The sequence below is a fragment of the Rhinopithecus roxellana genome, chromosome 3 (assembly GCF_007565055.1).
Source record: "Rhinopithecus roxellana isolate Shanxi Qingling chromosome 3, ASM756505v1, whole genome shotgun sequence".
NCBI classification, from domain to species: Eukaryota; Metazoa; Chordata; class Mammalia; order Primates; family Cercopithecidae; genus Rhinopithecus; species Rhinopithecus roxellana.
This window is the reverse complement of record NC_044551.1, coordinates 113,584,632-113,610,574: the sequence shown is the minus strand read 5'-3', so window position 1 is coordinate 113,610,574 and position 25,943 is coordinate 113,584,632. Positions and strand designations below refer to the sequence as shown.

At 39.9% G+C, this 25,943-nt stretch overlaps 1 protein-coding gene across 1 annotated transcript in view; it reads left to right on the top strand.

The window, feature by feature from the left end:
• The first annotated feature begins 557 nt into the window (after positions 1–557).
• Positions 558–25,943, top strand: part of DPYSL3 (dihydropyrimidinase like 3) — a 120,625-nt gene continuing 95,239 nt past the window's right edge. The window contains exon 1 of the mRNA XM_010383378.2: positions 558–1,223. Within this exon, the coding sequence (XP_010381680.1) occupies positions 843–1,223 (381 nt within the window). The 5' untranslated portion in view covers positions 558–842. The remainder of the gene's footprint in view (positions 1,224–25,943) is intronic.

Sequence of the window (25,943 nt, the reverse complement as noted above, 5' to 3'; positions counted from 1 at the left end):
TAGAGTATTATACAGAAACCAGGAAAGGGCTTACGTGAGTCAAAGGGCTTTTGTGACTCTCAATGAAGTAAGAGGACTTCTCTCTCAGTCTGTGTGTTTGTGTTGTGTGTGTAACCCAATACAGGACTTTATGTGAGAGTGTGGGTTTGCAAGGCAGATTCTAGAACTGGATGTAATTGTGAGTGTCATCCTAAAGATCAGGATGAGGCAAGTCCGGGGTTCTGGGTAGGATTGTGAGTCTGTAGTAAATTTGAGTTTGTATGTGTTAGTTGTAAATCAGGACTTGGCTTTGAGATGAATCCACCTGGGTCAGCTGGGTTTTTGTGCATGAGGGACGTCCGAAAGCTTTGTGTTTGTGAGGCAAACTAGGAAGTTAGTGTGGGTGAAGCAGTCAAGTGCTTGAGTGTGAATATTTCTAAGACGTCTGAATTGCATGAAAGTGTGTGAAGCAAGGCTATTGCGCGAGCGGGCAGTGTGCGCCTGTGTGTGCGTGTGCGCGCGCGCCAAGTTTGGTTTGTGATTGTGATGGGCACCGACGCTGCGTCAGCCCGGGAGGCCACGTTAGGGTTGGGGGTGCGTGAGGAGGTGCGGCCGGGCGAGAGGTCCAGCGAGCGAGCCAAGCGCGCCGCTACTCCGGGCCCCTGCGCCGCGCGCGCTAGATGGCTGTGTGGCTCTGTGGCTCGCTAGGGACAGGCAGGAATCGGAGCAGCACTGCCGCCTCTGGCGCGAAGGCTCAGGCGCCTCCTCCCGCCGCAGTCACTGTGGCTCGGCGCACGCTGCCGGCAGCTGCCCTTTCCGCCTCTGGGGAAGAAAAGCCCGCGGGCCGCTTTCGCGCTTGAACCATGGCCTCGGGCCGGAGAGGCTGGGACAGCTCCCACGAAGACGATCTGCCCGTGTACCTGGCCAGGCCGGGCACCACGGACCAGGTCCCGAGGCAGAAATACGGCGGCATGTTCTGCAACGTGGAGGGCGCCTTCGAGAGCAAGACGCTGGATTTCGATGCCCTCAGCGTGGGGCAGCGGGGCGCGAAGACTCCTCGGAGCGGCCAGGGCAGCGACCGAGGCTCAGGGAGCCGGCCCGGGACCGAGGGGGACACCTCGCGCAGGGGCCAAGGCCGGGAAGAGAGCAGGGAGCCCGCGCCCGCGTCCCCCGCGCCCTCCGGGGTGGAGATTCGGAGCGCCACCGGCAAAGAGGTGTTGCAGAACCTCGGCCCCAAGGACAAGGTAAGGGGGCCCCGTCACTTCCCTGCTTGCCTTCGTTCCTTTCTCCAGCCCTGGCCGCCATGGCCCGGGCACAACTTTCTCCAGCTCACTTTGCACGGGGCTGGGGGACCAGGAGGAGGAAAGGGGCATCCTCCACTGAGCTCAGCACGACTTCCTAGCCCAGACCCTGGATTCGCGCGTGTCGCAACTTGCAGCATCTTCGTGCAAGCGCGGAAAGAATGCCCAGGTTCCCCTGCCTGGAGCCGCGTCCTTTACCCCTGCCTCCCCGCCGCACTCCTGGGCCATCCGTTCTGGGTGGGTGTGTCAGCCCGGGAAGGCTTAGTGATTTCCAGCTCTTCTCTCTGTATGAGTAGCCAACAGCACAATTGTCTTGCCCGCCTCTGGCCCTAGATTAAATCTCAACCCAGGTCACCAGGGCAGAGGGCAAAGTGATGCTGGGGATATGGGGGTCATCTCCATAGTGCCCGGATGAAAGTACAGGAGGGGCGGTCTCCCCTCTGAGTCTTCAAACATCAGCTGTTCCTGAAACTTTTGGGTGTGGAGCCTCTAGACTAAACACGCGAATCTCTCTCGATGCCTCGCTTCTGTCTTAGCACGGCATTTCACATCTGTGTTTGTAAAGAGTGTATTTGTGTACACAGCTTGGCACAGGACCGGGTATCAAGGGGTCCAGCTGCCTCTGCAAGAATAGCATTATATTTTAGAAAATAGACGAGAGTATTAAGAGTGCACATTAAACTAGCATGAGATGCAAATTCCCTGCTGCTCTTAAATGTGCCAAAGCCAATTTCTTCTGTATGTGTATTTTTGAGAAACTTATGTCACACTGAACTGACTGAAGGGATGGCATTGAAATCTAGCTTGCCCTGATTTATGTGTCTATTTCATAGAGAATCAGAGATGTAGTTAAGAAATTGCAGGGCCTGGCAGGGCTGGAGCCTTCAGAGTTCAAACTGAAGCTTTCAGCTGGTGAATAATAGTAATCAGATGCCCTCACCCTTGTCTAGGTAATGGCCGCAAAATCCATCCGCATGTATTATTCTGCACTAATATGGTTAGGAATAATAACCTGAAATGGAAATGTCTGCCTCAGAGCAATTACAGTTAATGCTTATCTAGGTTTTAGTTGTTTATCCATTAAAATGCAATGAGCTAGTGAAAGAACAGCATCTCTCTCCACTGTTTGATTTTTGAAAGTTTAGACAAACCAACCAACCAGCCTTTAACTACTAAGACCACCAGGGAAAATAAGTGCTGAAGTTAATGCTGTTCGAGGATACCACTTGGAAAACAATGTCGGTTTCCTCTGGAATCATTCATTTAGTTTGTGATTTTCACATCATCCTTTTAGTGTGTGTTTCCCCTAAGCCTTTGCTTAGGGGAACAACGTTTTAGGGAAAACTTCTGATATTTTGCAAATGTTTTGGTTGATACCTAAACTAAAGAAGAGCCCTATAGAAAGGTTATTCCTTTCTTCATGTCTGAGTTGATCCATATTGAAATGTTCCCTTCCTGACTGGAAGGGGCGGGAGTAGAGATGGAAAAGGTCGGTAACAATTGCTGTGAGTCAGTGCTATTCCCTTTGCTGAAACACCCCTGATGTAAGCCAGATAATATGCTGGGTTTGCAAGATTTAAGAATGGTAACTAGAGAAAGGGAAAATATTCCTCCTTTAAACCTAGCAATTCTGCCGTTTTCCTCCCTTTTGCAAACCCTATACTTTTGGCTACTAATTGAGAAATAATAATACAACCTAAGCATCAGCAGGATTTCTAGTGCTACATAGTCATTTGTAAGTTTGGGTTTGCCATCTGCTTCATCCAGGCCATGTTATTATCTCTAATTTGGTCAAATCACACTGTTAGAAGAGACCACAGAGGTTATCAAGTTCCGAAGTTGTTGTTTATTCCCTTGAGGGTAGAGATTGTGTATTTGGATTTATCTGTGTGGCTACAATGCTTGGCACATTGGAGGTGCTCAATAAGTGTTGGATACACTAAACCTCCTTAATTAAACCATCTGTTTTGCCACATAGCTGGCAAAATGATCATCTGGCCTCTGCTTAAATATAACCATTGTCAGGGAGCTCACTACCTCATGAAGCAACTTTTTAGACAACTTTACTTAAAAAAAAAAATTAAGCCCAGATCTGCCTACCTGTAGTTTCTACAAATTATTCTTAGCTCTGACCTCTGGAAATATAAGGGTAAATATGTTTCCTTATTCTGAGACATTTTAATGATTTTTAGGTATGTGCACTCTTGTATCTGTCAGAAAAGGCTGGGTGATGCCACAGTAACAAACAACCCCCTACTCTCAGCAGCTTAATAAAAAACATAACAGCATATTTCTTGCTCCTATTTGTCCAGTGTGAGTCAACAGAAAAGCTCTATTCATTATTGTGCCTAACTTGATGGAGGCTCCATCTCTACATGTCTGTGAATAGTATGTGGCAAATTGTATACACACTTAATTCCTTGCTGAAATAATGAACAAGATGTATGCTCACATTTCATTGGCCAAAAACCATGTCTATACTCAGCTTCAAAGGAATTGGTGGAATACAATCTTGCCATGATCCTGTAAGACCAGAAAGTTTTGGCAAATAGCTCTAGTATCTCTCCCAGATCTGGAGATGAACTAATGGAGTGAAACCTGTCCCAACCTTTACTAGTTACATGACTGTAAGCATGTAACTTAGCCTTTGGGTACTTCAGTTTTCTCCTGTACAAAATAAGGATAATGGTGACTACTTTGCACATAAGTATTCAGTATATATTAGTTATTACTATTACTCTTCAATTTTTACTGCCCATTATATGTATGAGGGCAATTATCTCATTCTCCCTAAATTTCTTTCTTTCTTTTTTTTTTTTTTTGAGGCGGAGTCTCGCTCTGTCGCCCGGACTGGAGTGCGGTGGCCAGATCTCAGCTCACTGCAAGCTCCGCCTCCCGGGTTTACGCCATTCTCCTGCCTCAGCCTCCCGAGTAGCTGGGACTACAGGCGCCCGCCACCTCGCCCAGCTAGTTTTTGTATTTTTAGTAGAGACGGGGTTTCACCGTGTTAGCCAGGATGGTTTCGATCTCCTGACCTCGTGATTCGCCCGTCTCGGCCTCCCAAAGTGCTGGGATTACAGGCTTGAGCCACCGCGCCCGGCCCTAAATTTCTTTCTTACCATTATTATTCCTAGCTTCTTTAGTTTTCTCTTGTATGAGCCTTTTACCATTCTGATTTCCTTTTGAAATTATATTATATTATATATTTTATAAATATTTTTCTCAAAATACAGTGCCCAGAACTGAATACGTTGCTTCAGATGGGATATGGTCATGGCGAAGTGCATTATGCTACTTAATTTTTTGGACTTTTATGGAACATATGCATCTGTGACTTACTATTGTCTCCATGACAAACACCCTGTCATTCAAGCTTTCAGAAACTTTTTTTCGTGTAAGCTGCTGTTAGGCCAGGATGTTCCCCTTCTATGCTGGTACAATTTAATTTAAAACAAACCACCCCCCAAAAAAATCTTAACTGTAGGATTTTATTTTTCTTCCTTCTATAATATTTATCACTATCTTAGCTTATTTTTCTATTATATCATAATAGTCTTAAACCTTAATTCTATAATACAGCACTCCTACTGACAGCTTTGTACCATTTGTTGATTTGATAGTAAGTACCACCTTTTGAACACTTTATGTGTGCCTATCCTAAATAGTGCTCAAAAGGTCGTTTCCTCCCAGAAAATGATTATGCAGATAAGGACATTGAAACACAGAGACTAATTGTTTAGTCCCAAATCACATAAATAATAAGTGGGGGGAGCCAGAATTCACAATCTGATTTTTCTGATTCCGGAGTCTGTTCTTTCCAGGTGGGGAGGCTGCTTCTTTATTTTAGTATGACCAGCCTGACCATTGTGTCAGCTCTTGATATGTCAATATTATTCAGAGCAAGGACAGATTTTCCTGCCACACCTCTAGAACCCTTCTTCAATTTTCCCACCAGCCCATTACACAGGATACTTTGAGACCAGTTGTTCAACCTTGGAGAACAGTTGCTGCAAAATCCTTATTCTTTCAAGTTGATTGCAGAGCTATCAAAAGATACTTTTAATGTCTTGGTAAAATCAAAATATGCTTTGTATCTAGCGTATCTAATTATTAACTTCTATCTTAATAAAATGAGTTTATTTAACAAATTATAATGAGGTTAAATAACAAAAGTGTTTAGCAGAATAAAAATATAAAAATGTAGGCCAGGAGCAGTGGCTCATGCCTGTAATCTCGCACTCTGAGAAACCGAGGTGGGCAGATCACTTGAGGTCAGGAGTTTGAGACCAGCCTAGCCAACATGGTGAAACGCCTGTCTCTACTAAAAATACAGGAATTAGTTCGGTGTGGTAGTGGGCACCTGTAATCCCAGCTACTCGGGAGGCTGAGGCAGGAGAATCGCTTGAACCAGGAGGCGGAAGTTGCAGTCACCCAACATCATGCGACTGCACTCTAGCCTGGGCAACACAGTGAGACTCTGTCTCAAAAAAAAAAAAAAAAAAGAAAAGAAAAAGAAAAAAAAGGTCTCTGAGCACAAATTTCCAGGTTTGAGGTACCACTAGATGCTAATATAGTGGTTCTAAATTTATCTATAAACACCTTCTTAAATTGTGTATTTAGAGTTTTCTCATAATAGGCATTTGTGTTACTAAAATCCTCAGCATTCATGTTACTAAAATCCTCTGTGGTTGGCTTACACAACTTTTCGTTTATAATTTTTGATACTAAGTGCATAGAAAAGCAATTCTAAGTGAAAAGTATGTATTTTTCATCATTTCTCAAGATGCTTTTCCATGCACACAGAATTTTCCTAGCAGTAAAAAAGTTACTTAGAGGAAGACAATTATGATATGGTCTGCCAAGAGCAAATTGTATCATAAGGACTTTGTCATCCAGCAAAAACAAAGTAATGACATTATGATTACAGGGGTTTTTATTGATAACTTTCTATCAGGAGTCTTGGGTCATTTCTAGTTTCCTGCTTCCCATGTGGGCCTCTTTTGTGCAAGATGTTTCCTTCGTGAAGCTGGCAGGGGCCCTGGGTGCAGAGGGAACAATCTAGAAACAAATGAGATGTGGCTGTTACCTTTTTACCATTTGTCATTTGTCTTGTTTTTCCTGGGCTAAAAGTTTTCAAAATGACTCAGAGAAATTGATGTTCTCCTCCTTACCCTGCACAATGGGAGACAGCTGGAAATAGAATTCTAGGCTTATATAAAGGCCTCGCTAGCTATCAGAATCCAAACTCTGGCGTGTAAATGAATTTTATAAGGCTTCTCTGACAAACGAAAGTTTGTACCAAAGCTAGGAAAAAAGGCCTCCTGCTTACCTGGCCTTCAGACCACACTTGAACGTGGGAGTAGCTTTCCTTCCCCAAACTTGGAAGTGTTTGTGACCTTGCAGAACTTTGGTTTAGTTTGACAGTAGGCATTTGAGGAACATAAAAAATATGCCTTCTCAGTAATGCTGCGATTGGCAGAGTTCCCTCAAAGTAATGGTCCCTGGAGACAGGGTTTTGCTGACAGCTCTTGTAAGTAATGTTTAAGACAGCCAGAACACTGTCTCTGATGACTTCAGTCAGTGACTCTTACAGCTGATTCTCCTGGTGATTTATTTCCACTGGGCGTTATCCCGACAAGTAATGTTTCTACGAGACAGGGAGTAAAGCTTACAAGGAAGAGGAAATCTGTCTGAGGAGGATGCAATCTGTGACTGCAAATGGAGGCAGAAGGTCCGTTTAGGTGTGTGAGCACTTTTAAAATTAAGCTTCTAGGAGAATGTAACATTAAAATATGTTTGTAGCAAAGAATAACATTGCATTCAAAAAACAGTTCTACTCCATCAAAGAACATATTAGGCAAAAACAAACAAACAGAAAATCAAAGTGGATAAAGTATTAGCAGTCTCAGTTTCCAGACCTAATCTTTAACCTGCTGTACAACTTGGGTAAGTTACCTCCCTTCCTTTCGAGCTATAGTTTCCTTCTTTCTAAAACAAAGGGGCTAGACCAAATGATCCCTATAGTAATGGTCTTCTTGTAAACTTTCTTAATTGTGCATCTTTAAACAAACATTTTTTGAGCATGCTCCATATTCCTTGTGTGTGTGTGTGTATATATGTATACATATATGTGCATATACATAAATTACATATGGAAATATCACACTAATATCTTATGACTGGTTGGGCATTGTGGCTCATGCCTGTAATCCCAGCACTTTGGGAGCCAAGGCAGAAGGATTGCTTCAGCCCAGGAGTTTGAGACCAGACTGGCAACGTAGCAACACTCGGTCTCTAAAAATAATTTAAAAATTAACTAGGCATGGTGGTGCATGACTGTGGTCCCAGCTACCCAGGAGGCTGAGGTAAGAGGTTTGCTTGAGCCTGAAAAGTCGAGATTGCAGCCAGCTGTGACTGGAAGAGGCGACAGTGAGACCCTGTCTTTAAAAAGAAAACATCTTATGATCATCATAAAATGTAAATAAAAAATCTAAACTAAAAAAGAAGAGATACAAAAAAAACCAAATATAAATTATGGTTGTTTTCCTTTATCCCAGTGGCTTGTCTTGTCCAACCAATTGGGTGAGTGCTTGGACGTCTATGATCTCTAGCCTGATAGATAATAGTCAGTGATTCTAACAACTTAGTCATTAATGAGTCCATTGTCAAGAGTTCTTCAGTGATAGATGCCCTTTTATTGAACAATTTTTGGGAGACAGTTCAAAACTGTTGAAGGCTTGTGATGAGGCTACAGACCAAGTGCTGGTTAGTGCTCAGCACTTTTTACAAATATGCATGTGGAGGTGGACCGATAGCTTGTGGCTAGCAAGGGAGTCCCCATGTCTCCCTTTACCTGCTGATTTTTGTCTTTATTCATCTTTGCAAAAAGCATTATTAAGCCCCAGCTATGTAGGTGCACAATGAAAAACAAATGTTGGAAAAATGAAGATATACCAAAGAGATCAGCAGTAAGAAAACATAAACATCATTTTCTCATCATCTTCTGGAGAAAACTGCCATTAACCTAGGAGTGTATTTTCTTCCCATCTGTGTGTGTATATGTGTGTGTGTGTGTGTGTATCTGTGACATGCATTTTTTTTTCCAAAAGTGAGGACATGCAGTATTTCTATGTTTAATTTTTTTTGGTCATTTAATATGGTCTGAAGGTTTGTGTACCCCCAAATTCATAGGTTGAAATCCTAAGCCCCAAGGTGATGATACTGATTTGATCATGAGCATGGAGCCCTCATGAATGGGATTGGTGCCCTGATGATAGTGGCCCTAGAGAGCTGCTTTGCTCCTTGCACCAGGTGAAAGCGGGCCTCCACCAGACACTGAATCTGCCTTATCTTGGGCTTCCCAGTATCCAGAATTGTAAGAAATAAATTTATTATTTATAAGCCACACAGTTTATGGTATTTTGTTATAGCAGCCTGAGCAGACTAAGATATCACCTTTTTAAAAAAACAAATAAGTTTGAATTTTTAGAGCAGTTTTGGATTCATAGTGAAGTTAAGAGAGTACTTCCATATACCCCTGTCTCCATAAACACACAAGCTCCTTCACTGGCAACATTCCCCACAGGAGTGGTAGATTTTTACAACTGATGAACCTACATCGACACATCATTGGCCAGATGCGGTGGCTCACGCCTGAATCCTAGCACTTTGGGAAACTAAGGCGGGTGGGTCACCTGAGGTCAGGAGTTCGAGACCAGCCTGTCCAACATGGCAAAACCTTGTCTCTACTAAAAATACAAATATTAGCTAAGTGTGATGGTGGGTTCCTGTAATTCCAGTTACTCAGGAGGTGAGAGAATCGCTTGAACCTGGGAGGCGGAGATTGCAGTGAGTCCAGATCTCGACACTATACTCTAGCGTGGGCAACAGAGCAAGACTCTGCTGGGGAAAAAAAAAAAAAAAAAAAAAAAAAAAAGAGAGACACGTCATTATCACCACAAATCCATAGTTTACATTAGGTGTTGCACATTTTATGGGCTTGGACAAACATACAATGACAGGTATCTACCATTGTAATATCTGATAGGAATTAGTTTTACTGCCCTAAAAATCCTCTGTGCTGTCTCTATTCATCATTCTCTTCTGCCCCAACTCCTGGCAACCACTGATCTTTTTACTGCCTCCATAGTTTTGTCTTTTCCAGAGTGTCATATAGTGGGAATCATACAGTATGTAGCCTTTTCAGATTGGCTTCTTTCACTTAGTAATATGCACATACATTTCCCCCACATCCTTACATGGCTTGATAGCTCATTTCTTTTTCTTGCTGAGTATTTGGATGCACAGCAGTTTATTTATTCACTTACCTGCTGAAGGATATCGTGGTTGCTTCCAGGTTTTGTTGGTTATGAATAAAGCTGCTATAAACATTCACGTGCACATACGTTTTGTGTGAACATAAGTCTTCAATTCATTTAGGTAAATACCAAGGAGCACTGTTGCTAGATCACATGGTGAGAATACATTTAGTTTTCTAAGAAACTGCCAAATTGTCTTCCAAAGTGGTGCTAACAATCTGCATTCTTACCAGAAATGAATGAGTGTTCTTGTTGCTCCACTTCTTCACCAGCATTTGATGTTCTCAGTGTTCTGGATTTTGGCCATTCTACTGGGTGTATAGTGGTATCTCATTGTTGTTTTAATTTGCAATTTTCCAATGGCATATGATATGGAACATCTTTTCTTATGTTTAATTGCCATCTGTGTCTGTTAAGCTCTTTGGCTCATTTTTTAATCAGGTCGTTTGTTTGTTATCATTGAGGTTGAGGTGTTTTTTTTTGTTTGTTTTTTGTTTTTTTGAGACAGAGTCTCGCTCTGTCGCCCAGACTGGAGTGTAGTGGCGCCGCCTCGGCTCACTGCAACCTCCATCTCCCAGGTTCAAGCGATTCTCCTGCCTCAGCCTCCCCGGTAGCTGGGATTGCAGGCATGCACTACCACGCCCAGCTAATTCTTGTATTTTTAGTAGATACGGGGTTTCACCATGTTGGCTAGGCTGGTCTCAAACTCCTAACCTCAGGTGATCCGCCTGTCTCAGCTTCCCAAAATGCTGGGATTACAGGCGTGAGCCACCACGTCTGGCCGTTATCACTGAGTTTTAAGAGTTCTGCGTGTATTCAGATAATAGTTGTTTATCAGATATGTATTTTGCAAATATTTTCTCCCAGTCTGTGGATTGTCTTCTCATTCTTTTGACAATACGTTTTGCAGCCCGTACGCTTTTAATTTTAATATAGTCCAGCTCATCAATTATTTATTTCACGGATTGTGCTACTGATGTTGCATCTAAAACGTCATCACCATACCCAAGGTCATCTATGTTATTTTCTAGGAGTTTTATAGTTTTGCACCTTACATTTAGGTTTATGATCCATTTGGAGTTATCTTTTTGTGAATGGAAGAGATCCGTGTTATGATATTTTTTGCACATAGATGTCCAGTTGTTTTAATACTATTTGTTGGAAATATTATATTTTCTCCATTGTATTACCTTTGCTCCTCCATAAAAATCAGTTGATTAGTTTTACATATGTCTACTTATGTGCTATTTTGTCTAAGTTTGTCTATTCCTTCACCAAAATTGTACTGTCTTGATTGCTGTGGCTTTCTTGTAAGTCTTAAAGTTGGGTACTGTCAGTCCTCTGACTTTGTTATTTTCCTTCAGTATTGGCTATTCTGGGTCTTTTGCCTTTCCATATGAAGTTTAGAATCAGTTTGTTGATATCAACAAAACAATGTGCTAGAATCTTGATTGGAACAGTGTCAAATCTAAAGGTAAGTTGGGAGGAACTGACATCTAGACAGTATTGAGTCTTCCTGTCCATGAGCAAGGAATATACTCCCTTTATTTAGTTCTTCTTTGACACCTTTCATCAGCCTTTTGTAGCTTTCCCCATATGGATCTCGCACTTTATTTTAGATTTATACCTAAGTTGTACGTGTTTCTTTAGATTTCTACCTCAGTTGCAGATGGTTTTCTAGGTTTATACCTAAGTATTTCATTTCCAGGGTGCTAATGTAAATGGTTATATGTCTTAACTTCAAATTTAACTTGTTCAGTGCTAGTACATAGGAAAGCAATGGACTTTTGCATATTAACTTTGTATCCTGCAACCTTGCTATAATCCCTTACTAGTTCCTGAGGGCTTTTTTTGCTCAATTCTTTTGGATTTTCTACATAGATAATCATGTCATATGCAAAGAAATACAGTTTGTTTCTTCTCTCCATGTCTGTATAACTTTTATTTCCTTTTCTTGTCTAATTGTATTAGCTAGCACTTCCAGAATAATGTTGAAAAGCAGTGAGTGGTGCACCATATACAAAGATTACCTCAAGATGGATTCAAGACTGAAATGTAAAACTCCAAACTCTAAAAACCCTGGAAGACAACCTAGGCAATACCATTTAGGTCACAGGCATGGGCAAAGATTTCATAATGAAGACACCAAAAGCAATTGCAGCAAATGCAAAACTTAATAAATGGGATCTAATTAAACTAAAGAGCTTCTGCACAGCAAAAGAAACTATTATCAGAGGAAACAGACAATCTACAGAATGGAAAGCAAAGGTCTAATATCCAGCATCTATAAGGAACTTAAACAAATGTACAAGAAAAAACCAAACAACCCCATTAAAAAGTAGGCAAAGGACATGTGTTCATGTCCATCACACTTTCAAGAAAAGACATACATGCAGCCAATAATCATATGAAAAAAAGCTCAACATCACTGGTCATTAGAGAAATGCAAATCAAAACCACAATGAGACACCATCTCACACCAGTCAGAATGGCTATTTTTAAAATTACAAAAAATGACAGACATTGGTGAGGTTGTGGAGAAAAAGGAATGCTCATACACTGTTGGTGGGAGTGTAAATTAGTTCAGCCATTGTGGAAGACAGTGTAGCAATTCCTCAGAGACCTAATGACAGAAATACCATTTGGCCCAGCAATCTCATTACTGGCTATACACCCAAAGGAATATAAATAATTCTATTATAAAGACATATGCATGTGTATGTTCATTGCAGCACTATTCACAATAGCAATGACATGGAATCAACCTAAATGCCCTTTGCAGATAGACTCGATAAAGAAAAGAAAACGTGGTACATATACACCATAGAATACCATGCAGTCATAAAAAAGAATGAGATCCTGTCCTTTGGAGAAACACGGGCAGAGCTGGAGGCCATTATCTTTAGCAAACTAATGTGGGAACAGAAAAATGAAATACCACATATTCTCACTTATAAGTGGGAGCTAAATGATGAGAACACATGGGTACACAGAGGGAAACAACACACACTGGGGCCTATTGGAGAGTGGAGGCTGGGAGGAGGGAGAGGATTGGGAAAAAATAACTAATGAGTACTAGGCTTAGTGGTGAAATAATCTGCAACAAACCCCCATGACACAAGTTTACCTATGTAACAGACCTGCACTTGTACCCCTGAACTTAAATTAAAAAGAAAGAAAGAGAGAGAGAAGAGAAGGAAGGATACAAAGAAAAGTTGTGGTGAAAAAGTGTGTCTTTGCCTTGTTTGTAATCTTAGTTGGAAAGCTTTGAGTTTCTCACCATTAAGTATGATGTTAGCTGTAGGTTTTTTTTTTTTTTTTTTTTTTTTTAACATATTCGTTGTCAAGCTGAGGAAGTTCCCCAATCTTCCTAGTTTTTTTTTTTTTTTTTTTTGTCATGAATGGATATTGGATTTTGCCAAATGCTTTTTCAGTATCTATTGTTATGACCATGTGATTTTTCTTCTTTAAACTGTTTGGATTATATTATGTGTAATGTAATGTGATGGGTTCTCAAATATTGAAGCAACCTTGCCTAGATAAATTCAGCCTTGCTGAGATAAAACCTTCGTGGCTATGGTGTATAACTTTCTGTATACATTGTTGAATTCAACTTGCTAATATTTTGTTGAGGATTTTGCATCTTTGTTCATTAGTGATACTGGCCTGTAGTTTGCTTTTCTTGTGGTGTCTGTGTTAGATTTTGGTGTGACAGAAATGCTGGTCTCAGAGAAGGAGTTGGGAAGTATTTCTTCTGCTTCTATCTCTGAAAGAGATTGTAGAGAATTGGCATAATTTACTCCTTAAATATTTGGTAGAATTCGCCAGGAAATCCATCGGGGCCTGATATTTTCTGTTTTGGAAGGTAATTATTGATTTGGTTTCTTTAATAGATACAGGCTTACCTATTCAAATTTTCTATTTCTTCTCGTGTGAGTTTTGGCAAATTATGCCTTTTGAGGAATTGGCTCTTTTCATCTAGTTTATCAAATCTGTGGGTATACAGTTGTTTGTAATATTACTTTATTATTCTTATTTTATTTTATTTTATTTTTGAGATGGAGTCTTGCTCTGTCGCTCAGGCTGGAGTGCAGTGGCGCAATCTCAGCTCACTGCAAGCTCCGCCTCCCGGGTTCATGCCATTCTCCTGCCTCAGCCTCCCGAGTAGCTGGGACTACAAGTGCCTATCCCAATGCCCAGCTATTTTTTTTTTTTTTTTTTGTATTTTTAGTAGAGACTGGGTTTCGCCGTGTAAGCCAGGATGGTCTCCAACTCCTGACCTCATGATCTGCCCGCCTCGGCCTCCCAAGGTGCTAGGATTATAGGTTTGAGCCACTGGGCCTGGCCTCTGTTATTATTCTTTCAACATCCATAGGATCTGTAGTGATGTCCCTATTTAATTTCTAATATTAGTAGTTTGCATCTTTTCCCTTTTTTTCTTTGTTAGCCTGGCTAGAGACATATCTATTTTATTGATCTTTTTGAAGATCCAGCTTTTGGTTTTATTGATTTTCTATATTGATTGATACTCTGATTTTTGTTTTTAGAAAATATATGTATTTATCTATTTATCATTTAAAAAAAAAGAAATATTTTCTTCTGGTTACTTTAATTTGCTCTTCTTTTTCTAGTTTCCTAAAGTGGAAGTTTAGATTACTGATTTTAGATATTTCTTCTTCTTTAATACATGTATTCAATGTAATAAATTTCCTTCTAAGCACTGCTTTAGCTATATTCTACAAGTTTTAATAATTTATATTTTCATTTTTATTTGGTTGATTTTTTTGTAATTTCCTCTTTGACCCAGGTGTTATTTAAAATACACACACACACACACACACACACACACACACATATACACATATGCATTTTTTTTTTTTTTTTTTTTTTTTGAGACGGAGTTTCACTCTTGTCACCCAGGCTGGAGTACAGTGGGGCCATCTTGGCTCACTGCAACCTCTGCCTCCTGGGTTCAAGCAATTCTCCTTTCTCAGCCTCCCGAGTAGTTGGGATTACAGGCACCTGCCACCAAGCTTGGCTAATTTTTGTATTTTTACTAGAGATGGGGTTTCACCATGTTGGCCAGGCTGGTCTTGAGAAACACGGGCAGAGCTGGAGGCCATTATCTTTAGCAAACTAATGTGGGAACAGAATGTGACTCAAACTAATGTGAGCTCAAGTGATCCACCCGCCTCGACCTCCTATAGTGTTGGGATTACAGGCATGAGCCACTGCACCCGGCCAATTATGCTGTTTAATATCCACGTATTTGGGGGATTTTTCAGCATTCTCTTTGTTATTTATTTCTAGTTTAATTCCATTGTGGTCCAAGAGCAGCTTGCATGATTTTATTCTTTTAAATATGTTAAGATGTGTTTTATAGCCCGGAATGTCACTTCTCTTGTTGAACAGTTTATCTGTGCCTCAGAAAAATGTGTAATCTGCTTTTGTTGGATGAAGTAGTCTATAGATGTCCATTTTATCCACTTGATTGATAGTGTTGTTTAGCCCAACTATGTCTTCATTAAGCTTATTAATTTTCTGCCTGCTGGATTTGTCCATTTTCCTTCCTTTCTTTTCCCCTCCCTCCCTCCCTCCTTTCTTTCTTTTTCTATCTTTCTCTCTTTCTCTCTCTCTCTCCCTCTCTCCCTCTCTCCCTCTCTCCTTCTCTCTTTCTCTCTTTCTTTCTTTCATCTTGACAGGGTCTTGCTCTGTCACCCAGGCTGGAGTGCGGTAGCATGATCATGGCTTGCAGCTGTGACTTCCTAGGCCCAGGTGATCATCCCTCCCACCACAGCCTCCTGAGTAGCTGGGACCACATGTGTGCACCACCACATCTAGCTAATTTTTAAATTTTTTGTAGAGATGCTGTCTCCCTATGTTTCCCAGGCTGGTCTCAAACTCTCAAACTCAAGTGATTCTCCTGCCTCCACCTCCCAAATTGCTGGAATTACATACATGAGCCACCATGTCCTGCCCATGATTTGTCCATTTCTGATAGAAAAGCATTAAAGTTTCCAGCTATCATAATGGATTCATCTCTTTCCCCTTGAAGTTCTTTTAGGTTTTTGCCTCATGTATTTTGATCCTCTGTTGTTTGACACATACACTTGAGGGTTTTTATGCCTTCTCAGAGAATTGATTACCCCTTTATCATTATGTCATGTCCCTCTTTATTTCTGATAATTTTGCTTGCTATGAGGTCTATTCTGGATGAAATTAATATAGTTATTTGCACTTTCTTTTGATTAGTGTTAGCATGGTATTTCTTTCTCCATCCCTCTTCTTTTCATCTCTGTGTCTTTATATTTGAAGTGTGGTTTTTGTAGTTAACATAAAGTTGAGCCTTATTGCTTGATCCATTCTGACAATCTCTGTCTTTTAACTGGTATATATGGATCATTGACATGTAAGTTGATTATTGTTATAGATGGATTATAGATGGATATCTACCATATTTGTTAATGTATTCTATTTGTTGTCTTTGTTCTTGGTTCCTATTTTTGTCTTCTACAATTTTTTTGTTTTTTGTGGTTTTAACTGAGAATTTTATATGATTCCATTGTCTCTTCTTTCTTAGCATATCAATTATACTTCTTTTTTCAACTTTTTAAATGGCTAACTTACAGCTTGCAACATATATTTACAAATAATCCAAGTCTACTTTCAAATACTGCTGTGTTATTTTATGAATAGTGCAAGTACTTTATAATGATAAAATATTCCTAATTATTTTCTCCCATCTCTTGTATCATCACTTTCTTTTATTTCAACTATACAGAAGCAGATATATGTACATAAGCATATGTAATAGAACACATTATTGGTATTATTATTTTGAATAAACTGTTATCTGTTAGATACATTAAGAATAGGAAAAACAAAGTTTTTATATTACCTTTACTTATTTATTCTCTGTTGGTCTTCTTTTCTTTATGTAGATTCAAGTTTCTGACCTATAGCATTTTCCTTCTCTCTGAAGAACTTCTTTTGACGTTTCTTGCAAGGCCACTCTACTGGGAACAAATTCTCTCAGTTTCTGTTTGTATAAGAATGTCTTTATATCTTCTTCACTTTTGAAGGATGATCTCACAAAATTCTAGGTTGATATTTTTTATTTCTCTCAATATTTAAAATATTTGTATCCACTCTTTTCTGGTTTCTGAGGACAAGTTGGATGAAATTTTCATGTTTGCTTTGCTATAGGGAAGATATTTCCCCCTGTGGCTTCTTTTAGATTTTAAAAAATATTTGATTTACTGAAATTTGAGTATATGTCTAGGTGTAAGGTGTTTTTTGTGGTTTTTTTTTTTTTTTTTTTTTTTTTTTTTTTTTTTTTTTTAACATTTATCTTGCTTGCTATTCTCTGAGTTTCCTGGATCTGTGGTTTAGTGCCTGACGTTAATTTGGGGAAAACTGTTAGTCATTATTGCTTCAAATATTGCTTTTGTTCCTTTCTGTCTTTTCCTTTTGGTATTTTCATTATTCATTTTACACCTTTGGTAGTTGTCCCACAGTTCTTGGATTTTCTGTTTTGGTCTTTTTTTAGTCTTTTTTTTCTCCCTGTATTTCAGTTTTGGAAGTTTCTATTGTCATATCCTCAAACTCGGACATTCTTTTCTCGGCTCTGTCTAATCTGCTAAATGATCCTACCAAAAGCATTCTTCATTAATGTTGCAGTGGTTTTTTTTTCTCTAGCATTTCTTTTTGGCTGTTTTTTAGAATTTCTGTCTTCTTACCTTATTTATCTGTTCTTCCATGTTGTCTACTTTTTCTACTAAAGCCCTTAGCATCTTAATCATAGTGTGTCTAAATGCCTTCTTTTGATCATTCCAACCTTGCTGCCATAGCTGACTCTTGTTTTGATGCTTGTTTTAGTCTCTTCACACTGGGTTTTCTGCCTTTTAGTATACCCTGCAATTTTTTGTTGAGAGGCGGGTCCATGTACTGAGTAAAAGAAACTCTAGTATAAACAGGCCATTAGTAATGTAGTGGCAAGATGTAGGGGAAGAGAAAGGGTTTTACAGTCCTATGATTAGTTCTAAGTTTTTTGGTGTGCCTGTGTCCCTGGACTGTGAACATTTCAAGTGCTTCTCAGTATTGCGTTGGCACCTTACATGAGAAAGGACAGCGGGAGGGTGCTGGAGTTGCGTATTTTCCTTCCTCTGCTGAAGGCTGAGCTCGCCAGAGTTGGGAATTATTTTGTTCTACAAGTAGGTTAGGCTCTGACAAAACTCTAGCAGCTTAGGCTCTAATAAAGTAGTTTCTCCGGAGAGCATATCTTGTTCCTATGAACAGCATGCTTTAATGTATTTCAAAATGGTTCCTCTCTCCTCTCCCTGACAGAAGCTGGAGAGAATTTTTCTCCAGTATTGACTATGAGGTCCTGGCAGAGTTCTTGAAGGTAAAATTAACATGCTTCCGCCACACCACCCTGCTGCCGCCATGATTGCATCTGAATTTTTTAACTCTCTGAGTTATCCGTATCTAGCATCCAGCAATTAACCAATTGCAGTTCAAGTTTTCCTATCCCAGGCTGTTTCCTGTGGAAGTTTCTGCTTATGGGTCTCTGTGTAGATTTATGTGATTCTCTGTATCTGTCTGTCTGTCTACCCAGTTTTGGGGGAAATGGTTTGTTCTGTGACCTCACTTCTCTGCCAGGTCTAAGAAGAACTGTTGATTTTTTTGTTTGTTTAGCGTTTTACTTGTTAGGATGGAATGATGACTTCTAAGCTTCTTAACATGCTAAACCTGAAACCGTAAACTACTTTGCAGGTTTCAATCATCCTGGCATCTTCACAGAGCATCAGAGATGTTCTAAAGCATAACTAACAATGGCTCTCTGTTACTTTATTTTGATGTGTCACATATTTAATTACAAATTTCCTTTAATAGGACATTTATGTTTGTATTTTCAGTTGTGGTTTTATATGTACTTTCTCTTCTTTTGTTATTATAAGCAAGAAGGTGGTAAACCTTCTAGATAATCTTTGTGCACATTCATTTCATTATCAATGGAAAATTCCTATAAAAGGCTGCATGTGATCATTTTTGTGCTGCAGGAACACTGAGCATGGGATAGATGCTTTCTACTTGAAACTTTAGGGGCAGGACTCTGGGGTGTGCAAAATCAGGGGAGCCTTTCACGCAAATTCTCTAAGAAAGAGGATTGCATCCTGGGATGGAGGCAGTTGAGGCATCAGAAGTAACATTACTTGGGCCACATTATTCAGTAGATGAGGTGCAGGGGCCATAAGAGCCATATAAGTGGGATATTGTAAAAGACATGGGAAAAGGAAGAATTTTATTTTATTTTATTTTTTCATATTAGAACATTTTTGATTTTCTTAAATTTTATTTTAAATTCAAGAGGTACATGTGCAGTCCTACTATGTTGTGCAGTGGTATTATGTGTAAAGGTAAGGTTTGCCTGTTACCCAAATAGTGAAAATTGTACCCATCAGTAATTTTTCAGCCCTCACTCCCCTCTCACGCTTTCCACTTTTGGAGTCTCCAGTATCTATTATTTAAGAGAAAGAATTTTAAATCTTAGTTGGAGAGAAAAAAAAAAAAAAAACATAAAAGGAAAGAACGCTGAAGTTGTAAAAGGAGAGCTAACTAACAGGACAGAATTATTCTATACCTAATAGCTCCCTCAATAATCTCTTGGAATTTTACATTTCCCTGAGTTTGAGGCACAAATGTGAAGTTCAAGGGGTGTGCTCTCATGAAATATTACATTTATGGAGTACTTATTTTTTCAAGACAATAATGTCTCTTATCCTCATGACAACTCTACAAAATAGGCATTAACATCCATATAATCCAGAAAAGAAACAGAGTCGTAGAAAGGTTACTTGGTTTCCTATAATACAACTAGAAATGGACAAAGTCAGGATTAAGCCCAAGGACTCTCTGATTGCTTTCCATATGACACTGTGCTGTTCTCTTCTGGTATGGTGGCAGCTAAGCATCAGTGCTGAATGGGATCCAACACCTAGAGCTGGCTTGGATACCAAGAGAAGTCCAAAATAAAATCTCTAACAGAGGAAATTTCTGAAGACTGAGAACATGGGGCTCACAGAATCAGAAGAGGAAAGCAGAATCCGATCGTCCAAAAGGTGAGCACAGTAGCTAAAGCAGAAAACATCAGAAGCTAGGAGGCCCTAGAAAGAAACCAGGAGATAGAGCATGGGAAGGAAGAAGTGGAGAGGGACTCTGACAGTTACCATGATGTGCCCCAAGTGCCTAATGATATATTTTTTTCCTTTTTTTCCTTTTCTTTTTGTTTTTAGATGAAATCTCAGTCTTGTTGCCCAGGCTGGAGTACAGTGGTGCAATCTCAGCTCACTGCAACTTCCGCCTCCTAGGTTCAAGTGATTCTCCTGCCTCAGCCTCCCCAGTAGCTGGGATTACAGGTGCCCACCACCACGCTTGGCTAATTTTTGTATTTGTAGTAGAGACAGGGTTTTGCCATGTTGGCCAGACTGGTCTGGAACTCCTGACCTCAGGTGATCCACCCACCTTGGCCTTCCAAAGGGTTGGGATCACAGGAATGAGCCGCCACTCCTGGCCAATATATTTTTTTTCCTTTGAGAAGGGCCTCACTCTGTTACCCAGGCTGGAGTACAGTGGCACAATCATGACTTGCAGCTTCAACTTCCTGGGCTCAAGTGATCCTCTCACTTCCGCCTCCCAAATAACCAGGACCACAGGCATGTACCACCATGCAGGCTAATTTTTAAAATTTTTGTAGAGATGGGGTTTCCCTATGTTGCCCAGGCTGGTAATGATAATTTTTAATTGACTGCTGTGGCTTGCTGGTGGGCCAGCCTGATTTTAAGGCACTTGCTAAAATCAGGGTAGATAATATTCAAAGGATGGTGGCGGAGATAGGACTCACATCCAGGTCCACATGACCCTGTAGCCCACTCACTGCTATTTTAGAGGGTCTCCTTTGAGGGCAGAATTACTTGACAGCAATGCATGCTGTCAACATGCTGTCCGAGTCCCTCTTCACTTCTTCCTTCCCTTGATCTACCTCCTGGTTTCTTTCTAGGGCCTCCTAGGTTCTGACGTTTTCTGCTTTCGCTACTGTGTTCACCTTCTGGACTGAAGAGGAAAGATGTAATGCTTATGTTGGGTTTGAAGTGGGCTAGGGAGGGGCCTTTTTCCCTTTGGATAATATTCCCACATCCTGCCACTTAGATAGAAATAAATAAAACCAATGAAATGGAAAGTTGTATGATAAATGGATATTAAGTGAGAAGGGAAAAAACAGTTAATGAATAATGATTTTTCACAAAATTGATAGGGAGACAAGACTATATCCAGAGACACAATTTTACCCTATATACCACCCAGGGAGTGTCAGGAAGCCAGACCATCGTAGTGCCCTAAGGGAACTTTTTAGTGAGATTCCAGGGTGGGATGTGAGGAGTTCAAAATGGGCATGAGGGATTTGAAATAAAGGCAGTGTATCTGGCAATGTATGTTGTCAGCTAAGAGTTTTCAAATGAAGGATGAGATAGCTCTCAATGATCTGGAATAGGAGTCTATAAACTTTTTCTGTATAGAACAAGATAGGAAATATTTTAGGTTTGTACACAATAAGGTACCTGTTCAAATTATTCAACTCCGTAGTGTAAAAGCAGCCATAGACAACATGTGAATGAATGGTTGTGGCTGTGTGCCAGTAAAACTTTATTTAAAAACAAACAAACAAAAAAACAGGTAATGGGTTGAATTTGACCCATGGACAATAGTTTGCCAACTCCTGGTCTTGAATGAAAGAAAAGTGGCACAGGTGTATGTGTGTTTGTATGTGTGCAAGAGTGAGTAGCAAAGTCATTAGCAACTTTTCAATATGAAAAGATTCCAAAATTTGAGGTAAATATGATAACTAAGCAAGACAATCTGAAAGGCTCAGAAACACTTGTTCCCCTTTCAGGATGCCTGAAATTGGAGGAGGAAATTAAAATTAAATACATATCTGACATTGAAGGGAGAATAATGCAAAATATTTAGAGAAGGCAAATTTATGAAATGGAGGCAAGGGTTGTTAGAAACAAAGACAGGAGAAAGGGGGAGGTTGAAGAGGATAACCTGGAAATGACAGTGGGAAAGAAACAAATACAGGAAATCCGAGTGATTAGGAAGAAGGAGGTCAAGCTTAAAATAAAGCTTTACTGGAGTGCTAGAAAAAAGGAGAGGGGGCAAGGTAGCAAACAGCCTGAAGCTGCAAAAAGAGAGGTAATGGTGGAAAAGAAGGCCTCTGGGGAATTAATAGCATGTGGCATTGTTAAGCAAAGAGGGAGAATGCTAAGCTCACTTACCCTTAAAACATGTCAACAGATTCAATAGAGTTTGGAGGTTGAGATAATGACTAGCCCAATAAAAATGTGATCAAGAATATGCAGTGAAAGGATATAATTGGAAGAGTGAATTGATTACCTCTTGGAAGATGTGTGCTCACCATTCAGGAAATCTGACTTAGAGGTCAGTAATTCAGCCAGGGCTAGGTCCACTTGAAGTATTCAGTGAGAGTCAGTGGCTCTCCATTCACTCTTTCACTCGTGTATTCTTTATCCATTTACCATTTACGGGCCCAACAGATGTTTACTCAGTGTCCACCATGAGTCTCTTCAGGGTTAATAGCAGTCAGAAATCTATCAGGTACTTGAAGGGATCATGTTGAAGAAGTGAAGGCAGCTACAGAAATGAGTGCTCAGAAGGGCACCGACTGGCCCCTTTCAGGCCAGAGGAGGCAGAAGGCAGGGAATCGATATTAATGAAAAGATTTCTTCATCACAAGGCATTCATCCAACTAGACTATAGATTGAAACTCTGAGCTAGAAGCAATTTCAAGATTATTTTGTCCTACCCTTTTTACTTTACAAACAGGAAAACTGAGGACTTGAAAGGTGATAAGGATGAAAAATAAAAATTACTGAGCACTTACTGTACACCAGACACTGTTTTTTAAAAATTGTAGTAAAATATTCATAGCATAAACTTACCTTTTTAACCATTTTAAGTACAATTCAGAAGTATAAAGTACCTTTACAATATTTTACTATCATCACAACAATGTAGTTCCAGAACTTTCTCATCACGCTATAACCTCCAACCTTTGGCATTTACTAATCTGCTTTCTTTCTCTATGTGTTTACCTATTCTGGCTATTTTATATAAACGAAATTCTACTATATGTAGCCTTGTGTGTTTGTCTTCTTTCACTTAGCATAGTTTTCAAGGTTCATCCATGTTGTGGCATGTGTCAGTACTTCTTTCCTTTTATGGCTGCGTAATATTCCATTGTATGTATATATCAGATTGTATTTATCTTCTCATCAGCTGATAGACCTTGGGTTGTTTCCATTTTTGGTTATTGTGAATAATGCAGTGCCAGGCACTTTTTAAAGCACTTTACATTAATTAGTTCTGTTCACAAAAATCCTTGGAGGAAGGTACTATAATTACACCATTTTTACAGATGAGAAAGGAAAAATTAGATCTTTTGCCCAAGTTACAGTTAATAGAAGAGGATTGGGGAGGTGGAGCTGAGACTCAAATTTCTTATTTCCCAGATCAGTGTTGTTTCCACCCCACCCTCCTGCTCGGCTCTGTAAGGGCAGGGCCTGCTGCTTACTCCTCACCACAAACACTTGTGCTCAGCATATCTGATGCAAATTAGTTGAATTCAATTTCTCTGATGAATAATACATAGGAAACAAAGGGAGAGACTCAAGATTATTTATAAGAAGTCACTCTATGCGTTTTAATAGTAAAAAATACATAAAACGACTGAAATATTTAGTAATGGAATATTGTAAATAAATAATGTCATATTCATATGATGGAAAGTACTCTAGAACCATTAAAAATGATACTATGGGAGAGTATTGCTGTGAGGAAGTGCTCCTGGTTTATTTAGTCGCTTGGCCCTTTGAAGGAAGGCATGATCAATTCTTTGGCTTAAAAATCTGAGGTTTGGAGAGATTAAGTAAACTGCATCAACTCAAACAACTCACAAAGCAAGAATTTTATATAAATCTCCAAACTCGCTCTCTCAGCCACAATCAAAAAATTAAACGGAAATTTTACAAAATCTTAGCAGTGGTAAGAGGAATAAATAAAGTGTGACTTGTGTTTTCTTCTGTTCCTTCAGTTCCATTTTCTATGATGCTGTGGGTTGCTTTTGCAATTGAATAAAAGCAGTACAATTTCTCTTACAAAAAAGAGATCCTGCCTAAATCAACCTCAAAACATAGTTGAAAAGAGAGACTAAACCTCTCATGGGCTGTAGGAAAATATACAAATATAAAAAGTATGGCCCACAGCAAAAGTAAGGAACGATGCTGGTGAGAAACTCTAACTGCTTTACCATCTCAACCTTTGGAAACTATTAATGGATGCTGACCACTCCTTGTCTCTAAATAAGCGTTTCTGTTTCCCAATTCCTTGCTGAGTTCTTCTGTTGATGTTAGGGAGCAGTTAACAAACCACACCAAATCATATGCAGTTGTAGCCTGGTCTTGTGTGACATGGTGGAGATTTGAAGCATTCGGTTATCTGAGTTATATGCCTCGATTTTTTAACCCCTATCCAAAATTCTACTTTGCTCTGATGTCTGAATATTACCAGTGAGCACTTGCTTAGGGGCTGATTCTCTCTACACTGTGTAACTTGCACAAAGAATTTGAGAAATAACCTTTCTTTATATTGCTAATACAAGAACAATATTGGTTTGTTATTGTTTGTTACTGTTGATAGGAAAAACTCCATGAAAACCAGTCATTGTCTCTAAGGACGTAGGTTGTTGATATTTAATTCCAAATTTCCCCTTTCAAGTCCTGTCTCCTCATTCAGTTAGCAGTGATGTGGCTCCACAATAGCTGTAATATTGTCATAATTTCCATAGAAACCATCTGTAAAGCTGCAAACACAGGATTACACCCTCCCTGCAGGCTGAGGCAGGAAGGCCAGATGGGCTATGAAGGGGAAAAGCCCTCAGTGAGACATAAATCATTTGGTGAAGGGGAGGAGGATGGGGGAGGAAACCACTTTAGGAGAAAAATTGTGTTTGGTGCAATCATTGCAACAGGATGAAATTCCCAAATGAAGTGGCCAGCAGCACGGGCTCCCTTCCAAGGCCAGTGTCTGGAACTGGTTACTTGCCGGGAACCTGGTGCTAATGAGGCCGGAGACAAAGATTTCTTCCTATGTGGGCTGCTGATTTCACAGTTCATTAGCCACAGACAGACAGACAGACAAAGATCCTGGTCAACTCTTGTGCATTCAAAGACAGAGATGGAAAGTAACGTGTAATGCTCACTCCTCAGTGCCAGGCTGGACTTTTCACATATGTAGCTCATTGGGCCTTCACGGTATCCCTGGGGGCGAGATATTATCCCCATTTTACAGATGAGATAATTGAGTTATTCTCATTTTATAGATGAGATAACTGAGCTATTCTAACTCTCTCTTGTTCAGATCTCATCTTCATCTTAAGTTTTCTGAGACCTTTCTCTGGGTGAGGTCCACCTATATGCTTCAGAATACACCTCTATTTAATACTCATTATTCTGTATAATAAATGCTTGTTAACCTCTTTCCCACTCACTTGGGATTCCTTTGAAAGCAATGTCCTTACTGCTAGCACAGGGTTGACTCATAGTAAATGCTCAATACCTATTTTGGAATAAATAAATGAGAAAGTCTGAGTAACTCATTCAAAATCTATCTTTTCCACAGTTGTATAGCTGGGAGTTAGAACAGTGCCTGGCAAATATAGAACCTTAATAAACATTGGAATGAAATAGTGAATGAATGGACATCGATCAGCTGATTTCAGTTTATCAGGAAGTGACAGCAAGCTTTTCTGATTTCAGACACAGTGTTAACATTAGCCGGGGTCATTGTCATGTCTGGCCAGGCAATTCAAAGCACCTGGCTTCCTGTTAGTGTCTTGTTACTGTTTGTTTTTAAAAGTACCTCTTATTATATAACAGCTCTTACTAAAAAGCATTCTCTGAAAGCTCAGAAAGTGAGGGTGAGACATGGATCTGTTACTTACCATGTAAAGTTGATCAAATCCCTTTACCTTTCTGGGCCTTAATTTCTCCATTGTTGAAATAATTATAGTTGAGATAAATGTGAGGTTTTCTAGGAGCACCTCCATATGGTTTTGCTTTGTGTCCCCACCCAGATCTCATCTTGAATTGTAATCCCAACGTGTCAAGGGAGAGACCTGGTGGGAGGTGATTGGATCATGGGAGTAGTTTCCCCATGCTGCTCTCATGATAGTGAGTTCTCACGAGATCTGATGGTTTTATAAGAGTTT